Source organism: Ostrinia nubilalis, chromosome 26 (genome assembly GCF_963855985.1).
Source record: "Ostrinia nubilalis chromosome 26, ilOstNubi1.1, whole genome shotgun sequence".
NCBI lineage: Eukaryota > Metazoa > Arthropoda > Insecta > Lepidoptera > Crambidae > Ostrinia > Ostrinia nubilalis.
In genome coordinates this window covers 8,039,605-8,058,664 of record NC_087113.1, presented here as the reverse complement: position 1 = coordinate 8,058,664, position 19,060 = coordinate 8,039,605, and the positions used below count along the sequence as shown (strand labels likewise).

Genomic DNA, 19,060 nt, shown 5'->3' with positions numbered 1-19,060 from the left:
AAAATTTCAGTGTTCATCTAAACGAAACTAATATTACGCTTACAACATACAGCGAAGATACAAAAATCATAATAATACATTATGGTCATAATATAAACAAACAAAAAGACTAGATTGTTAAAAATAACAATTATTAATTATTCATTGACTTAAATTTAAATATATAATCACATAATATAATGAGATAAGAACGTCGAAGGGTTCGCAAATTAAATCGGGCAGTCTCGGAGACAGGGCCAAAACTGGAGGAAATTAATGCAAAAAATATAGTTTTGCTTCTGTATCCGGGATACAAAATGCAATATTCGTGGGCTGGCTTTTTGATATTACAATTAATATCAATAGAGCCCATTTTCTGATTAAATATCTCTTTTTATCAATCAGTGAATAAAACTCCAAACTTTTGGACCCTGTGGTAGTTGTGAATAATCGTCAAAAAAAGAATAGATTCATCTGTATTTTAAAATATTTCACGAGTTGTTGTTTGTACAAAAGAATTACAAACTTCGCCCTTTATCAACCAAAGGTTGCTCTATTAGCTATGGCTATGCTTCGAAACCATAGACAAAATTCTACGAACTGTAAGAATTTTTTTTTGTATTTGGATAATGATTATGTACTGACTACTGAGATATTTTTTTTATTTTTTATAAAAACATATTCACAATTACTCAAATCTCGAGACTGTTAGCCCCGCAGAAACGTTAACAAAGTAAAAATGTGACAAGCGACATTGTGTTAACAGATATACATACTCCACTTAAGGTAAAAATGTGACAATTATTTTGGTAAAGTAATTATAAAATAATCACGTTGCTAATTTCATTGAAACGGTCTTATTAAAGGTAGCCTCATTTAATTTGTGTAGTTTTTCATCTCATTTAACAGTCAATTTTTTATGCCCTTTTAAAAAAATACGACCATTCAATGAAATTGACCAACTTTATTATACTCTGAAATTAAAAAATCTATGTAATATTTCCATCAAAACGAGCTTAGCATTAGAGAAACCTGGAAGCGATTTCATGTTATTTATATAATTTATTTGTTAGCTAAACTATCTAGCGCAAACATGGAACCGATCTAATCCTCCTACTTCATACATTTTCATTTAAAAAACTTTATTTTCCAAATGAAAATACATGTTTGTAACACTCTTAAATTACAAGGCAAACCTATTTTATTATCATACGAGATTTTGTATTCGAGATATTTTGGATATATTTTAGTCAAACGAAAATAAAATGTAGGTATACGTTGTCGAAAAAACTATTCGAAATATTATGTCATAGATTTCATCGTATTATTAGGTAGACCTGTAAGTTGGCAGTGATATTTGTTCACGCTAGCCGTCAATGTTAAACTAAAACTAAAAACAACGCCATTTCGTTTGATTAAATTAAATAAAATCGGCGGTGCAAGAATGGTAACAAAATGGCGTACAGAGTATTCTTAGGGCCTTAGAAGCAAATAAATACAATTTGGTTAATAAAATCTACACCTATTATTTATTTATAATATTTGTTAATTCATATAAAATACGATATACAAATAGCCTTGACGGTGTCATTGGAAATCGTCAATAATACCGGGTGGTAAAATATAAAATCACTAAGTTTATCAACTTACAATACATTTGGTCAAATGCGAACTCCGCGGTTGCATTAGGGATTTTGAAGACAAACTGTGGAAAAGAGACTATTTTGTAGTGTTTACAAAATTAATATTCTACATTTCAGTTATTTACAAATCGTGTTTGATTTCAATGAACACGAGAAGGCTATGAAACAGTTCATAAATAGTAGTTTTGACGATTCGTTATATCACCGAACGAAATAAAATCTTGAATAAATAATATCTCCATTAATTTCAATGGTCATTTAAAAATATCGTTAATTTCTGTCCGAAATCGTGTCAATTCTATTATTTACAAACGCACATACACACGTATGTTAGCATGAGATTACATTGGGACGTCCCAAACTGTTTCTAATTGACCTACAAGCCACATCGGGTATTAACTAATCCAACTATTTTATTATCATATATTGGAAGGTATTGTGTTATCTGTCATGTTAATATCTCCGTTTTTATATAATAAATATTGCAAATAATTTCATTTATATATAGGAACCAAATTCGTGAATAAATTATGCGTTACGCCGTCGCGATAAGGTCGGCTTTCGCGTCTCGCAGGCGTCGAGCGCGGTCGCTCAACAGAAGCAAGCGTAAAAACGGGACATGTCGATATTCCATGACGAATTGAGTTGGTTTCTGAAATATAGATAGGTATTATTAGGACACGTTCACTAATATTGTCAATGAGGCTTTTGTGCAGAAATCTAGCATTATACAATTATGTGCAATGAAAATAGCCGTAGAGGCGTGTAACGTGACAAACTTTACTATGTAGTGTATACTTTTAACAATGAATTAGGGAGAAATAAACAAAACATATTTTTAATTTGTATGAAGAATCGGCCAAATCGAATCGGCGTAATGTGCGTACTTCCATACATGCATACTGATCAACTGCCCGACTAAACTATTGGCCGACGAAAAATCGATGGTCTGCGCCTAGGCTAAAAGCTAATAAACAAACAAATAAATGTAAAGCCCGGTCCGTGAGCACGTAGAATTTTGTCCAATGACGGGTAGCTACCCATCCTTATCGCTCGCGCGTAATTATATTGCTGACGCGACTGTGCGACGCGCGCCCGCAGTGAGTGTGCGAGCGCGACAGCAATATAATTACGCGCGAGCGATAAGGATGGGTAGCTTGGGGTCATTGGACGAAATTCTACGTGCACGGCGACCGGACTTTAGGTGGTGCAACTCAGCCGTACTGTCAAGTAAGTTGGTGTGTTTGACAAACTGAACTTAAAACGTATAAAAGTAAAGTATAAAAATAAATGTAGTAACATAACTCACCATCAGGGGTCAAGCGGATGCGGCGGAGAGGCGCCGCAGCTGCTTCCCTCCGAGTGCGGCTCGCCCTCGCCCACCTGTGGGCAAAGCTGACGCAATCACGTGACAGAGGGGGTAGTGAGTGCGAGCGAGCGAGAGGGGTGATGTTTGGTGAGAGATAACTGATCAGCATGTTGTTTGGTAAAAATTTAATAACGATATCTGGCAACCCAGAAGCGTTGTATGTTCTATGGCCCCTCTCTTTGGTCTCTTTTTCCTACCATTCAAGTGTGTGCACATGGTTGTAAATTATCTTCGCAATAAATAGAATATCACTGAAGTTAAGTGTCTTTTGTACCTGCCGCATCACTCTGTTCATTGTTTGAAGGGAATGCTAAGACTGGTTTTAGTGTCACGCGGACCGTCCGGTGCGGACCCGCTCCGCACTGCTAATCTGTATGAACTTCTAGGGAGCGTATAAAGCTAAGCGTCCACATGTCGGTATCGTACGCATCGGACGTATCGCACGCAACGGATCGTAGTATTATTTATATGGAAACTCATATAAGTGCGTCCACCTGTCCGCATCGTACGCATCGCACATCCGATACGATGTGTTTTGTACGATGCGTCCGTTGCGTACGATACCGACAAGTGGACGCTTAGCTTTAGAGTAATGCGGTCCGGAGGAACCGCTCGCTCCCTAGCAGTTCAAACAGATCGGCTGTGCGGAGCGATCCGCACTGACAGTCCGCGTGACACTAAAACCAGCCTAAGGCATTAAGTTTTGAACCTCGAATATTGAACGCCATGGGAGTTTACCAGTGCGCCCCAAACGATAGATTTTCTTTTCTATCTAGTTTCTAAGTTAAAGACGATGTACGATAAAATTAAACTTAATAAAATTATATATAAGTTTTAGGCGATCTGATGAGTTATCTTTTATTAGTCACAGCTTAGGGTCCCATGACAGTAAGGTGAGTGAATATGATAAAATTACTCTCAAAAATCATACAGTATTATTAGATGCAGGTCATACACAGGCGTCAATCTACTTTGAATCATGTTTTAAATTTCAAACTTTATTCTTTGTAGATTGATCGCCTACTCGAAATTCTCTGTTTGGCCTAGCTTTTTGGTTAGCTGAAAGAGAATGCCGCATGGCATTAAGCTCGCCTGTTGTACCTATATTTATTATGTGTGTGCAATAAAGATTTTTAAATAAATAAATAAAACAGATTGACGCCTGTTTATGGTAAAAGTATAACTATACACTCGAGAAAAATTAAATTAATTGATCATTAAAATTCTTGAAAAATTTAAAAACAAAAAATTAATTTCATTTCGCAATCGATTTTAGGACCGTCAATAATGAAAACAAGGTATTTAACTGTATAAAGGCTATAGTAATAAATTAAATAAGAAGTGTAGACCAAATCGTTCATTTGCCTCTGTTAAATTAGAATGTCGTGTTCCTGCAATAGCGTCTAACTAAATGATTGATAATGATGATGGACGATGATGATAATAATTACCTTTAGTACGTCGTGCAGCGAGCTCATGGAGCCGAGACTGAGCGGCGTAATGGAGCGCTCGAGGAGCGAGCCGCTGCCAGCGGAACCACCACCGATTGACCTGCGGGAGGAATTGTTAGCTCAGCGAGGTATTTCGGGTTTATTGTCAAGGCTAGTAAATCCATAAAACCAATCAAGGTCACGAATGTATACACTTACAGGCTGTTGATTTCAATCCTCGCCATATTTATTTAGGTGATCTATTATGACTTATAAACGCATTTTACACCAAAAAAAATTACAAACGAAAGTGGAATTTTAGCGAATATTTACCGTGCGACATCAACTGTACTGTGGCTCGCAATAATGCAATACGTTTATACTGCGGCAGCCATCGAGCTACGCGGATCGCTCGCTTATCATGTCGGATGGCCTACTGAAGGAAGCCACGAAAAGTAAGTAGTGTAAATAGGTATTTTTCTTTAACTAACTAAAGTTAAAGTTCGTTTTATTGTGTTGTGCCAAATAAACGTTTATTATTATTATTATTATTATTTTAATTTTTTTTACTGCTTCGTGATCAGAATAAGCTACTTAATCAACTCTCTAAATATAGCGAGGTTTGAAATCAACACCCTGTATAGCTAAGGACATCTATAAACTGGGCAGAACGACAGGGCACAGCTTAGTGGAAGGATTTCCTTGTAGCCAGGTAGTCAGCATCAAATAGTTCTTGACATCTAAAGATGCCAAAAAGTTCGTAACACGTCTTTGTTACAATTGGAATAAGGTCGTGTTGACATTCTTTTGGGTGTCACGAACTATTTGACGGTGACTGTACTTCCTGCTGATTACGCTACTGATTTTCACCAGATTGTCGGTCCACCTAGTAAAAGGGCCTGTCCACATTAAGTCTTTCGGTTCGTGGTCGGCACTCAAGAATTTTTCTGCCCCAGCGGTCATCATCTCTACGAGTTCTGTGCCCTGCCCACTGCCACTTGATTTTTGCAAATATGCGGGCTACGTCGGACACTTTGCTTTTCCTGTCTGTTGGCATCTTACACCGTGGTAACCAGGGTTCGAAATTATCAAGATAATTACGCTTCATGATAATTATCAACAGCATAAGATACATTTGTCATATTGATTCATGAGAAATTCTGATTGCAAATGTTGCTTTATGTTTTTGGTTGCTGATTGTTGTCAAGTTATCCATCGCTAGTCGCATAAAGCTTGGAAAATAGATAAATAGCGACGCTAGATAACTATAGTGATCATTGTGAAGCTAAATAGTTAGGATTTATAACTATCTATGTTGATTAACGGCCACCACTAGACGCAAGTGCGGAAATACACGTTCGGAAACTTCGAATACAGTTCATTTTCACGAGCGCATTTTTTTGTTATTATCAACCGATAATTATCCATCTGTTATTATCACGATAATAGGCTAGTTTCCTAAAAAAATTTTTTTAGTCCGTCATGTTTAATATCAAAAAATATTGGACACATATATTTTTATTTGTCAATCTAACAAATAATTACATAGTTATGGTGCGTTGAAGTTCCGCACGACGTCACAACGTGCGGCACTTTTATGCACGCATTGACGTCACGGGCCTCTTCTTATGAACTTTGGCGCGCTTTATCTCTTTAAATTTTCATTAGTTTGAAAAAGTGAAAAATACGTGTTGAGTATTTTTTGATAAGTTAACTGACGGACTAATTAAAACTCCTGCTTTTTGACCCAGGAAACATCCCTATTAGAATAAGGTTGTTTTGTCATCCTTTTGGGTGTCACGAACTATTTGACGGTGACTGTACTTCCTGCAGATTACGCTACTGATTTTCACCAGATCGTCGGTCCACCTAGTAATAGGACCTGCCCACACTAAAGGCTCTTGCCCACGGCAACTTTTTGTAGCGATACAGTGCTTCTGTAGTACGTTGCAAATGCGACTAACGCGCGTTAAAAGCGATGCTGTCGCGCGTTTTGTAAAAAGTTACCATGGGCGAGGGCCCTAAGTCTTCTGGTCCTTGGTCGCCACTCGATAACTTCATCATCATCTCTACGAGTTCTGTGCCCCGCTCACTGCCATATTTATGCAATTCTTCGGGCTACTACCTCGGTCACTTGGTTTAGCTGTCTGTTGGCATCTTACATCGTGGTAACTGGAGTGGTTCTACAATAAATAGTACAAGTTTTACAAAACAACAAAACTTGTATTATTGAGCAGAGACGATGCGAATGAAGAACTCTGAGCAAGCTCGCCCCCAGGTGACTAAAATGGCGGCAAACGGAAGTAAGTCAAATCATCATCATCATTTCAGCCACAGGACGTCCACTGCTGAACATAGGCCTCCCCCAATGACTTCCACATCGCACGGTTGGTAGAGGCCTGCATCCAGCGCCTTCCCGCTACCTTTATCAGGTCGTCGGTCCACCTTGTGGGTGGACGTCCTACTCTGCGTTTTCCGGTACGTGGCCTCCATTCCAGAACCTTGCTGCCCCATCGGCCGTCAGTCAGACCAATGTGTGTAATACCTGTGATGACTTATGGTTCGGAAACGTGGCCCCTCACTATAGGCCTTAAACAGAAGCTCAAAGTTGCACAGCGTGCTATGGAGAGGGCTATGCTCGGTGTTTCTTTACGAGATCGAATCAGAAATGAGGAGATCCGTAAACGAACTAAAGTCGCTGACATAGCCCGACGGATCAGTAAGCTGAAGTGGCAGTGGGCAGGGCACATAGTACGTAAGTCAAATCAATTCCTATTAAATAATTGCGGAAATGACGTCATTTAAGGTATAAAATGGTGAAAAACTACACCGGAAGTAGACGCATCTCTCACCAGATGCTGTGCATAGTCACATGCCGAATAATATCAACAAGTTGTTTGTACTGACCTCTCCATGGGGCGGTGGATGGACAGCGGCGGCGAGGGCGGCGCGTCGGGCGCGGCCGGCGGCAACTCTCGCGGGCGCGCGCCTCGCCACGAGCCTGGGGAGTTACACAACATTATTATACAGGATGGAATTTTGTAATGCCACCTGGAGGGAAAGTACCCTTAATACTGTAGATAGAAAAGTTTACTCAAAGAAAACATTCCTTTATTTTTGAAAAGAAAGAGAACTGCATTCAAAGATTTTCGAAAATTTACCACCACAATTTTCTGTAAATAATTACAATAATTTAAGATTTCATGGTTTTCCTTTCATTTGATTTATCAAGTTTGTTTGAGAGATTTCATCCTTATACTTAACCCTAACGATCGATGCAATAAAAATACAGGGTGTAATTTTTAACAGATTTTAGTTGGTTCGATTCCCAAGTGTAGCAAGCAATTTTTTGAAAATCTTTGAATGCAGTTCTATTTCTATTCAAAAATTAAGAAATGTTTTCTTTGAGTAAAATTTTCTATCTACAGTATTAAGAGTACTTTCCCTTCAGGTGGCATTACAAAATTCCACCCTGTAGAGGCATTCAACGCCGTGGGGGTCATCGGTGAGTCCCAAGCAATAAACCTTCTATTGAGTAGTCTAAACAGTTAAGGTCCTTACACAATAGTATAGTCTGATCGCGGAGCAGATAGAATTTCGTCCAATGACCCCAAGCTACCCATCCTTATCGCTCGCGCGTAATTATATTGCTGTCGCGACTGTGCGACGGGCGCCCGCAGTGAGTGTGCGAGCGCGACAGCAACATAATTACGCGCGAGCGATAAGGATAAGTAGCTTGGGGTCATTGGACAAAATTCTACGTGCTCAGCGATCGCACTTTAGTAATAGCAGGCCTGTTCATCTCCGCGAGTTTACATCGAAAACAAAACACGCACGATTGCCCCCTACAAGAGTACTATTCGACAAGGCCTCACATACGAGCGAACATTGACTCACGCACGCGTATTCTTGTGTATGATGGAAAAAAATAAAGAAAATGGTGTACTAAATACTGTGCAGTATTTAACTGCCTAAATAATAATAAAAACACAGAATGTACTTTTTTAAGTTGCCTGAAGACACTGAGAGGTAAATAAGTAGTTAATATTATTCATGATAATTCATGCTAAATCATGTATTTCCTCCGCCATTTTCTGCAGATTGGCACCTCACGTCACATCATTTTACCGAAGTCAGCCCTATAGCTTCGGCGCAGTACCGATCACTGACGTTTGTCAACAAAACTTCTGACAAACTTGCTTGACTCTTGAGACAAGCTAAATTACACCATATTGTTAATGACATTGAGCATACATTTTTTTAAATACCTTCGCGAAGTAAAACTTCTGTACGTAGTACTTATTATTATTCTGTGGTAATAGTAACCAGTCAATAGTTTTTTTTACTAGTTGTAGACAATTCGTAACAATACTACATCGGATACTATTAAAACTCGTTTTTTTCTTGCAAATAGGCTTTTGTAAAGTGTTTATTCTTAAATAATTACTTGAAGTGACTCAAAACAAGATTAAAAGCTTTTTGTTTTATTTTAAATTAGTATCATTCAATCAATTGACTTAAAAAACATATGTTATAAATTACTTCATGCATATACCCATGAAAAATTGTATGATTGAAAACAAAATTGATAGCTAAACTAATAAAAAGTATCTCAACTCACATCAGAAACATAATATCTCTTATGATCCGAATGAAACTTTCATTATACATATTAGAGTTTATCAAAATATTTATCAAATTACTGACGGGAAAAATATTTTGAACCTTCAAATCAATTTTAAGTGGGTTAAAAGGAACCAAAACCACAAACAACTCACCATTATAAGAACCCGTCCCGTGCGATATCGTTAGCGGTGACGTTCGCTTACTGCTCTCTCGACTGCTGTACATCTGTAACAAACATACAGTTCAAAATATTTGTAACATTACCGTTAGGGTCAATTATTATAAGGATGAAATTTTAGTAGATTTTAATCCGTTCTATTTCCGGGTGTGGCAAGCGAATTATCGGAAATCTTTGAATGCAGTTTTCTTTCTTTTCAAAAACAAAGATTTTTTTTCTTTAGGGACAATTTCTATCTACCTAGACCTCATTCTAATGCTGGCATACATTTAGTATGGAAGCTGGAAACATAGTTTTTTTTTTAAATCCAGTTTATTCTGTAACATATTTATTGATATCGTTAAAGCACGTGGAGCACTTTCAGGATCAGTACCCAATTTTTCGATATCTAGTATTGTTTAGAAGTAATCGAGTGAGATCTCTTATCAATTCCATCCTGTATATTCTTAAGAGTACTTTCCCTTCAGATGGCATTACGAAATTCCATTCTGTATTCTGTATACCTGCTGCTGCTCGTCGGCTGTTTCCACGGTGGTAGGTAGATCAAGTAGACGCTGCGAGCGGATGCCGTCGCCGGGACCCATGTGTGATAGGTGCGCGAAGTTGGTGGGCGCTGAGATCAGGCGCGACCGGCCCTGGGATCTGAGGGTATAGAGTGAATACAGTTAAGAAAGACGTATGTTTATAAAAATAACGGTAACGGAAAAGTTAAAGATAACGTCGTTAACACACCGCCACGGAAATAGGCAAAACATGTATGAAATAATAAAATGCGGACCAGATCCGTACGCCTGCCGAAATACGCATCATAGGAAAAAGGCACCTAGAATGACTAAATGTATACAGGTTGTTAGGTAAATGGGTATATGAGCCGACACTAGCCCATGTTAACATGGTCATATAAATGGTATGGTGAAGTCAGAATTTTGATATCATCATTTTATTTTTTTAAATTTTCATACAAAATTAATTTTTATAAAATCCGATTTGTATGAAAAATAAAATAATTAAAATGAAGATATCAATTTTCTGACTTCACCATACCATTTATATGACCATGTTAACATGGGCTCGTGTCGGCTCATATACCCATTTACCTAACACCCAGTAGATATAAGTAAGACCTGGCGAAATAAACGTGATGAGACGCCTTGCCAAATTTATGAACTGCCTGAATGTTGAGAGAATGATAAAACGTGGCGTTTTGAAAGCTCACAAGGAATATCGTTAGTGCTATCGTTTTTATACGTAACAGTTGGCACCACTGGCGATGACATGACCTTATTCTACAGTGGCGCCAACTGGTGGGCGCTAAATGTATCAATCAATCGCGATTGTCAATGTATTTAATACATTGACAATCGCTATGATGAGAGCTATACATTTAGCGCCCACCAGGTGGCGCCACTGTAGAGTCAAGGTCATGTCAATCGCCAGTGGTGTCTGTATAAAATTTACGCTATTGACAATTCCAATAGATGGAAACGATTGTCAATCGCTCAGCTAAGCGATCAATAAAGCTTCAATGGCTTTTGTAAACGATCAATGTCAATTGTCATACACGTAGAATCGACAATCGCGATTGATCGTCTCGGGGCCGCTTAACAATACCTTATTAATCAAAAGGGTAACTACTCACAGCCGGTTATGCGCCTCGATGGCCTGGTGGGATTGTTCTCTCACAGAGTAACGCCTCTTGTGCGCGCCCCACGCGCCTAAAGCCTCTACGCTTAGTGGCCCCTCTGTAAAGAAATAAAACTAATGATATATTATTTGCATTATAATACATTTTTCAACAGTAAATAGAGTGATTCTAGAGGAAGGTTTACATGTATAGTACCCGTGCGAAGCTGGGACGGATAGCTAGTCTATAATACAAAAATGAATCGCAAAATGTTCGTTAAGTCCAAAGATGGTTTTTACGGCGAGAAAAGTTGGAATAATTTCCGGGATAACTTGAAACTTCACCCCTAAGGGGGTAAAACTGGGTCCACGCGTACGAAGTGGGTTTTCAAAATGGAACCACGTCGCATAGAGTTATCCTACTCGATGAACTGACGACCTGGATGAGAAAGGCGTTCGTTCGCTTGGGAAGGTTTACGTCTAGCAGTGGACAAATTGTTCAAAACTTTACGGAATTCAGTGGAAATGATTTAATGATATACAATGTATACAGTGTGTCCGGGCTTGTAGTGATCAAACTTTAAGGGAGTAATCTATGGACAATTTTATCGATGAAAATACTTCAAATTTGGGGCCTGACCCATTTCTCGAAAAATTACATCGATTTAAGTTTTTAATTTTTAGTTTACACCTCTTCTTTAAAAAACAAGTGAAAGCGTGGGTAGCTTAACATTAATAGGCAAATATTTTATATCATGCGATAGCCAATAAAATTATCTATTAGTAGAAGAAGAAAGCAGACACAAGTTTCATACATTTTATGGGAGTAAGAATGGATTTAATAAGAAAAATACATTACTTTTTTCACTTCTTTTTCAGTTATTTTCCAACACAAGAAAAACCAGGTCGTTGAGGTATGTTTTATTTGCATTGTATTATTAGTATTTGAGCTATTTTACAAAACGAATGTAAATTTATTAGTCTACGTCTATTAGTTTCGACGTAATTGTTGAACAAAGATACCCCTTCCCAGCGGTTTCCATAGCGCACGCGACATGCGAAAATACACTGCCTGAAAGAATCATACAACCTACTCCGATTACTATGGAAACCGCTGGGAAGGGGTATCTTTGTTCAACAATTACGTCGAAACTAATAGACGTAGACTAATAAATTTACATTCGTTTTGTAGAATAGCTCAAATACTAATAATACAATGCAAATAAAACATACCTTAACGACCTGGTTTTTCTTGTGTTGGAAAATAACTGAAAAAGAAGTGAAAAAAGTAATGTATTTTTCTTATTAAATCCATTCTTACTCCCATAAAATGTATGAAACTTGTGTCTGCTTTCTTCTTCTACTAATAGATAATTTTATTGGCTATCGCATGATATAAAATATTTGCCTATTAATGTTAAGCTACCCACGCTTTCACTTGTTTTTTAAAGAAGAGGTGTAAACTAAAAATTAAAAACTTAAATCGATGTAATTTTTCGAGAAATGGGTCAGGCCCCAAATTTGAAGTATTTTCATCGATAAAATTGTCCATAGATTACGCATTTAAAGTTTGATCACTACATGCCCGGACACACTGTATATGTGTAAACTTTACACATATAGTACAGCTTTCCGCCCGCGGCTTCGCCCGCGTGGAATTTTGTCTGTCACAGAAAAACTTTATCGCGCGCGTCTCTGTTTCAAAAACCGGGATAAAAACTATCCTAAGTCCTTTCCCGGGACCCAAACTATCTCTATGTCAAATATCATCAAAATCGGTTCAGTGGTTTAGGCGTGAAAGCCAGACAGACAGAGTTCCTTTCGCATTTATAATATTTGTATAGATAGATTGCACCCGAGCGAAGCTGGGGCGGATCGCTAGTTATGAATAAAGAATTAGAAAATCAGAAATAGGCCGACCATATTCGTCGGAGATCTGACGAAAGGTAGAGTAAGTGAGTTCTTAAAATGGTTTATCCCACTTTCTTTACCTGTAGGCCTAAGATGCGCGCATCGACAATGACATGATATGATAAGACAATTTTCGATCACGTAGATAATTTTATCATTTTCCCTAACATGGGACCATCGATAGAAAAGTCTATGGACCCGCTATCGCGTGATAACCCAATTGTTGCCATATTAAGAAAAATTTGCGTTATTATGTTGGCCAACCTTGAAATATTTTAGCTCATTCGTTCAATATCGTTCATTTCTGCTATTAATTCGGCTAAAACACATATCTTAAAGCAGTGAGAACGTCATTAAAAAAAAGTTATGTCAATTTTGTTGACATTACATGACTGCTTGATTGTATTTGTGTTTTTAAAATTGTATTTTTATGTTTCCAGTCTTATTTTTAATATTTCTAAAGTACGGAAAATATCAAACGAAGAGATAACCAAGTTAAAGAAAAACAATGAAGAATTCCTAATCATACCGATAGTATTAAAGAATGAAGTCTTCAAAACTAACAGAATAACCGAACTCCACTACCTATCCCATAATGCGAGGTTTACAGTAATTAGGTATTCAACGTACATGAAGCAGTCAGAAAGTTTATTGAGATTTGAGAAATAAAGTTACACTCATAAGTAGCAAAGTAAGTACCTAAAGTCTAAAATATTAGCTATACTCCGCACATCTTGATTTTCATAAGTAATAGCACCTGATAAAAGGAAAAATATCTTTATTCCTACAAATAAGCTTTCACCTTCTTTCCTATATTTATTTCACATAGTTCTTTCACTGTGTAATAATATTTTGTATGTAAACTTAAAATACAAATAGGATTAAGTAAATGTTTCTATTTATGAACTGTTTATGTAATTTTAATAATTGTGTTTAAATAATATTCTTTCTTTTTTCAGACAGTGGATGAAGAAGTGTGGGATTATGAGTGATTGTTTCATTCTAAAGCAGACATAAGCAAGTCTCGCTCACTGTCATGAAAATTCACAATAACAATCAGCAAAAAACTTCAAGGATACTGGCTAGGCTAACCAATTCATGGAATTCTGTTAGTGTTTGAAATTATCAATAGCTATTGTAAAACAAAAGTTTTCCAAATAAAGATTTTGTAAATAATGGTTGAATTATTTTGAAATTACACTGCAATAATGAATTTATTGCCTGGTTGGTACCTAGCGGCCTTCGTGATGTTGTCGGTCCACCTTGTGGGTGGACGTGCCACGCTGCGTATTCCAGTACCCGGCCTCCACTCCAGAACCTTGCTGCCCCATCGGGCAACATGGAAAGCATTACAGCAGTGGACGTCCTATGGCTGAGATGATGATGAATGAATTTATTATAATGGAATAAATTGTACAAGATTATCATCCTGTCACATTAAAGCCCTTAAAAAAGTCCAAACGGAGGAATTAGATTTATAGTAATGTGGAATGTATGTATGGTATCACAGTCAAGTTATAAAATTAGTAAAAATTCATTTATTCTCATTGTTATTATAGCAATTTTTTATTGATTACATATCCCACCCAATGCTAATTTCTGACAATGACCTTGCCACTGTTTGAAAATAATGTAGACATAAGAAGCTCGGTCACCACATTCCGCCCCATTTTCAATAAATGTACAGATGACAGTAGGTACTTAAATCAAGCTAAACCATATGGGGTATCTCACGTCATTTGCAACTTAATATTTGTCTGATGTACTGTTGTTGACTGCCTACCTAAGTAGGTAAGTAAGTAATGGTTATTTTACAAGGTAGGTAATGTAATAATTAAATGTGGGTGGGACTGTGGGAGCACTTAGATTTTGCAGTTAATGATTATAAACTGTCGCAAGATTCGCCTCACATCCATTGCAATAATTACAAAATGCTGCTTCTGATAAACTCTTGAACTAAAACTCAATCTCCACCTAGAAGTAAAAGTATCACAAAGGTGCTAGATTCCTTTCTTTGAATTTTTCTAGCCTCAAATTAATCGTAAAATGTCATTTACCATTGTAAATGATAAATAAATAGAGTTTAAGTAGCTTGCAAAAAAGTTAATCTCCTATCGTCTTGCTATCGTGGGCAAGGATCGAGGACGATAAAAACACCACATCCTATCCTATCGTGATGTCAAAATATGATATAGTTAGCGCTTCATGTTAGGGCTTGCCAGGTTTATCACAAAAAAAAAAAACAAATCTATCACTATCACATTTTGACAGATGACATGATAATTTTCGGGGTGCCATGTTAGCGCCGGTAGATAAAACGATATAGTGACGTCAAAATCGATATAACGCCGCGATAGCAGTTTATCACGGCGCGCATCTTAGCCCTGCTGGGTGATATCACCTGGGTGAAATGGTTCCGAGGTGAAATGAGGACACTAAAAAATATACTTTGTTCACCCAGGTGAACCCTCAAAATGGGACCACGTCGCGAGAAAAGTAGCGTTGTTCTACTCGATGAACTGACGACCTGGATGCGTTCCTTGGTTTGGGAAGGCTTACGTCCAGCAGTGGACGAATTGTTCAAAACTTTACTGAATTCGGTAGGAATGATATGATATACGTACGTGCTAACAGCGGCCTCAGATAGATGATATAAGGCGCCGCCTCGCTTCCGAAGGGGAATCCGTTGCCTCCGTTGCCGCCGCCCACGGCGCATATCCAACCGCACTCGTCTAGTGGCCTGGCGTTTGCTGTCGAAGGAAAATAAATATTAGTATTACGAGAGCTTATCACAATAATATTTCTATTTCCTAAATGATACAGAATAAAGCCGTGTGGTGACGGCAGAGTAGAATACATTTGTCACCAACCCCTACTCTTCCCGCGGGTGTCGTAAGAGGCGACTTAGGGACTACACATCAAACAGAGAACGGGCAGCAGCGCTCTCTGACAAACATCAATCTTTTAAACTGCGATCTCCAACCGGCCTGCCAAGCGTGGGGATTATGGCAATACCCTCCACTATAATGGCGGAGGCTCATAGTCCAGCAGTGGACTGTAAAGGTCTGTTGATGATGATGATGACAGCCTTAAATGGTCCACTCCACGAATGCACAAGAAAGGCTGCAATTCGAGAGAAATGGCGACGCATTGTGAAACTGTTCACCAAACTAGGTGTCGGCGACGGCAGTAGGTAGTGACGAAGGAGAAGACAACCTAAAAGCAAGGCAAGTGTAGACGATGGAGGTCGATGGGTGAACGGCAGATGATAAATGAAATGAGTCTAGGTAGGTATGTTGAAAGCCTAAGTACCTACTTCTGGTGGCCATCGTTAACAGCAAGGTTTAAGAAGAAGAAGAAAAAAATATTTATTTGGTATCAAAGATATTACATAAAGGTTTTGACTAGCAAGTTCTTTCTGCAATTTCTTGAGCGAGTTCTTGCTGGTTGTTTACATTACATGCAATAATATTTGTAGCGCAATTCAAGTTCGCAGATGGCTTGCAAGATCTTTCTTGCTAGTTCTTGCCCGACTTTTATAGACAATTAAAATTGCACTTTACATTGACACAATTACTTTGGTGATAAGCGGATTTTAATAAGTAATTTTAAATTTACAACCATAAATGTTTTTCACAATTTAAGTAATATTTTTCTGAATTTATGGATTTACAGGTTTCAATTGCCATCGTGGAATTTGTGGAGTTGACAAATCAAAAATTACTAGAAATTGAGCATTTTATTTATGGCAATACCAATTAGTTTTCACCAGTTGGCGGCACTAACGAGTGGCGGGACTTCACTAGTCGGCGGCGCCAACTGGTCCTTTTAATACTGGCAACAACAACTCACGTATATTGATGGTCTGCACCCACTCGCCCGACTCGATGTCGTAGATGTCGATGTGCGTCGTCGTGAAGATCAGCAGGTGCGTTTCGTTTATCGCTGTGGAAGAAAATAAAGTAAGTATTTAAACAGTTCAAAATAGAATAAATCAGTCATTTTCGAACAATAAAGATGGTATCTTTAAATATTTTTCAGCTGAAACTCGAGAATAAGCTAATCCCTATAAATTATGTTATCAGGATAGCTGGTATCAAATGACGGCATAATTTAAGCGATGCTACTTTGTTTTTTAAACGCTAGCTCGCGGCGCCGGAGCGTGTATCTCACAGAAAAGGAGCGTGTAGCGTACTCGTATCTGGTAAGTACCTGGATGCGGGCAGAACAGGGCCGGTCGTCGTAAAAGAGCACAGGAGAGCATGTAGCTCGCAGGAATATCTAGCTCACATCATCATATAGCTCACTCACCATGGTATACTGGGTGCTGGGTATACATTAACTCCGTGTCCCTTGCCCGATGTCCGGCGCGGTCCACGTATGGTGCTAGCGATCTAAACACGAGCCGTATAGTGTGCCGACGGAGCGTGTGAGCTCGCAGCGAGAGCGTATAGCTCGCAGCGAGAGCGTGTAGCTCGCAGCGAGAGCGTGTAGCTCGCAGCGAGAGCGTGTAGCTCGCAGCGAGAGCGTGTAGCTCGCAGCGCCGTAATATGTAGCTCGCAGCGTCAGAGCGCGTAATTCGCAGCGCCTGAGCGTGTAGCTCGCAGCGACAGAGAGCGTAGTTCGCAGTTACGTAGTGTCTAATTCGCTCACCATGATAAGCCGGATGCTGCGTATACATTAGCTCGGTGTCCCTTGCCCGATGTCCGGCGCGGTCCACGTACAGTGCCAAGGAACTGAACACGAGTAGCGTGTCGGACGACCGAGGCACGGGAGCGCAGGCTAGCGGCCGCGCGCCGGAGTGAGATAAGAACATGTTACTCGCAGGAGCGTGTAGCTCATAAGAACATGTAGCTCGCAGGAATATCTAGTTCGAAGGAGCATGTAGCTCGCAGGAGCATGTAGCTCACAGCGTCGGAGCATGTAGCTCACAGGAATATCTAGTTCGAAGGAGCATGTAGCTCGCAGGAGCATGTAGCTCACAGCGTCGGAGCATGTAGCTCACAGGAATATCTAGTTCGAAGGAGCATGTAGCTCGCAGGAGCATGTAGCTCACAGCGTCGGAGCATGTAGCTCACAGGATCGTTTAGCTCACAGCATGTAGCTCACAGCGTCGGAGCATATAGCTCGCAGCCCCGGAGCGTGTAGCTCGCTGCGACAGTCACAGTTACTCACTAACTCACTCACTAGCTCACAGCGCAGTTACTCACCATGGTAGGCCGGGTGCTGGGTATACATTAACTCCGTGTCCCTTGCCCGATGTCCGGCGCGGTCCACGTACAGTGCCAAGGAACTGAACACGAGTAGCGTGTCGGACGAGCGAGGCACGGGAGCGCAGGCGAGTGGCCGCGCGCCGGAGTGAGATAAGAACATGTTGCTCGCAGAAGTGTGTAGCTCGCAGGAGCGTGTAGCTCGCAGGAGCGTGTAGCTCGCAGTAATATCTAGCTCGCAGGAGCATGTAGCTCGCACGAGTGTGTAGCTCGCACGAGTGTGAAGCTCGCAAGAGCATGTAGCTCGCACGAGTGTGTAGTTCGCAAGAACAAGTAGCTCGCAGGAGCTTGTAGCTCGCAGGAGCGTGTAGCTCGCAGGAGCGTGTAGCTCGCAGGAGTGTGTAGCTCGCAGGAGCATGTGGCTCGTAGAAATATCTAGCTCGCAGAAGCGTGTAGCTCTCAGCGACGGTAAGTTAGCTCACTTACCATGATATGCCGGATGCTGTGTATACATGAGCTCGGTGTCCCTCGCCCGATGTCCGGCGCGGTCCACGTACAACGCCAGGGAACTGAACACGAGTAGCGTGTCGGACGAGCGAGGCACGGGAGCGCAGGCTAATGGCCGCGCGCCGGAGTGAGATAAGAACATGTTGCTCGCAGGAGCGTGTAGCTCATAAGAGCATGTAGCTCGCGGGAGCATGTAGCTCGCAGGAATATCTAGCTCGACGGAGCATGTAGCTCGCTGGAGCGTGTAGCTCGCAGGAGCATGTAGCTCGCAGGAATATCTAGCTCGACGGAGCATGTAGCTCGCTGGAGCGTGTAGCTCGCAGGAGCATGTAGCTCGCAGGAATATCTAGCTCGACGGAGCATGTAGCTCGCAGGAATATCTAGCTCGAAGGAGCATGTAGCTCGCAGGAGCGTGTAGCTCGCAGGAGCATGTAGCTCGCAGGAATATCTAGTTCGAAGGAGCATGTAGCTCGCAGGAGCATGTAGCTCGCAGGAATATCTAGTTCGAAGGAGCATGTAGCTCGCAGGAGCATGTAGCTCGCAGGAATATCTAGCTCGCAGGAATATCTAGCTCGCAGCGACGA

The 19,060-nt window shown here is 40.0% G+C and overlaps 1 protein-coding gene and 1 long non-coding RNA gene across 2 annotated transcripts in view; one reads left to right on the top strand and one right to left on the bottom strand.

Annotated features, from left to right (window-relative positions):
- Window positions 1–4,011: 4,011 nt before the first annotated feature.
- The window catches only part of LOC135084438 (serine/threonine-protein kinase MRCK alpha), a 91,468-nt gene continuing 76,419 nt past the window's right edge, over window positions 4,012–19,060 (bottom strand). The window contains exons 51-58 of the mRNA XM_063979221.1: window positions 16,612–16,704; window positions 15,384–15,509; window positions 10,865–10,967; window positions 9,729–9,867; window positions 9,200–9,272; window positions 7,329–7,422; window positions 4,443–4,542; window positions 4,012–4,050 (exon numbers count right to left, since the gene is read on the bottom strand). Of these exons, the coding sequence (XP_063835291.1) occupies window positions 4,012–4,050; window positions 4,443–4,542; window positions 7,329–7,422; window positions 9,200–9,272; window positions 9,729–9,867; window positions 10,865–10,967; window positions 15,384–15,509; window positions 16,612–16,704 (767 nt within the window). The remainder of the gene's footprint in view (window positions 4,051–4,442; window positions 4,543–7,328; window positions 7,423–9,199; window positions 9,273–9,728; window positions 9,868–10,864; window positions 10,968–15,383; window positions 15,510–16,611; window positions 16,705–19,060) is intronic.
- LOC135084580 (uncharacterized) lies at window positions 13,067–13,935 on the top strand. The gene is made up of 2 exons (XR_010259895.1): window positions 13,067–13,450; window positions 13,719–13,935. It is a non-coding gene; the product is annotated as an uncharacterized LOC135084580 (long non-coding RNA).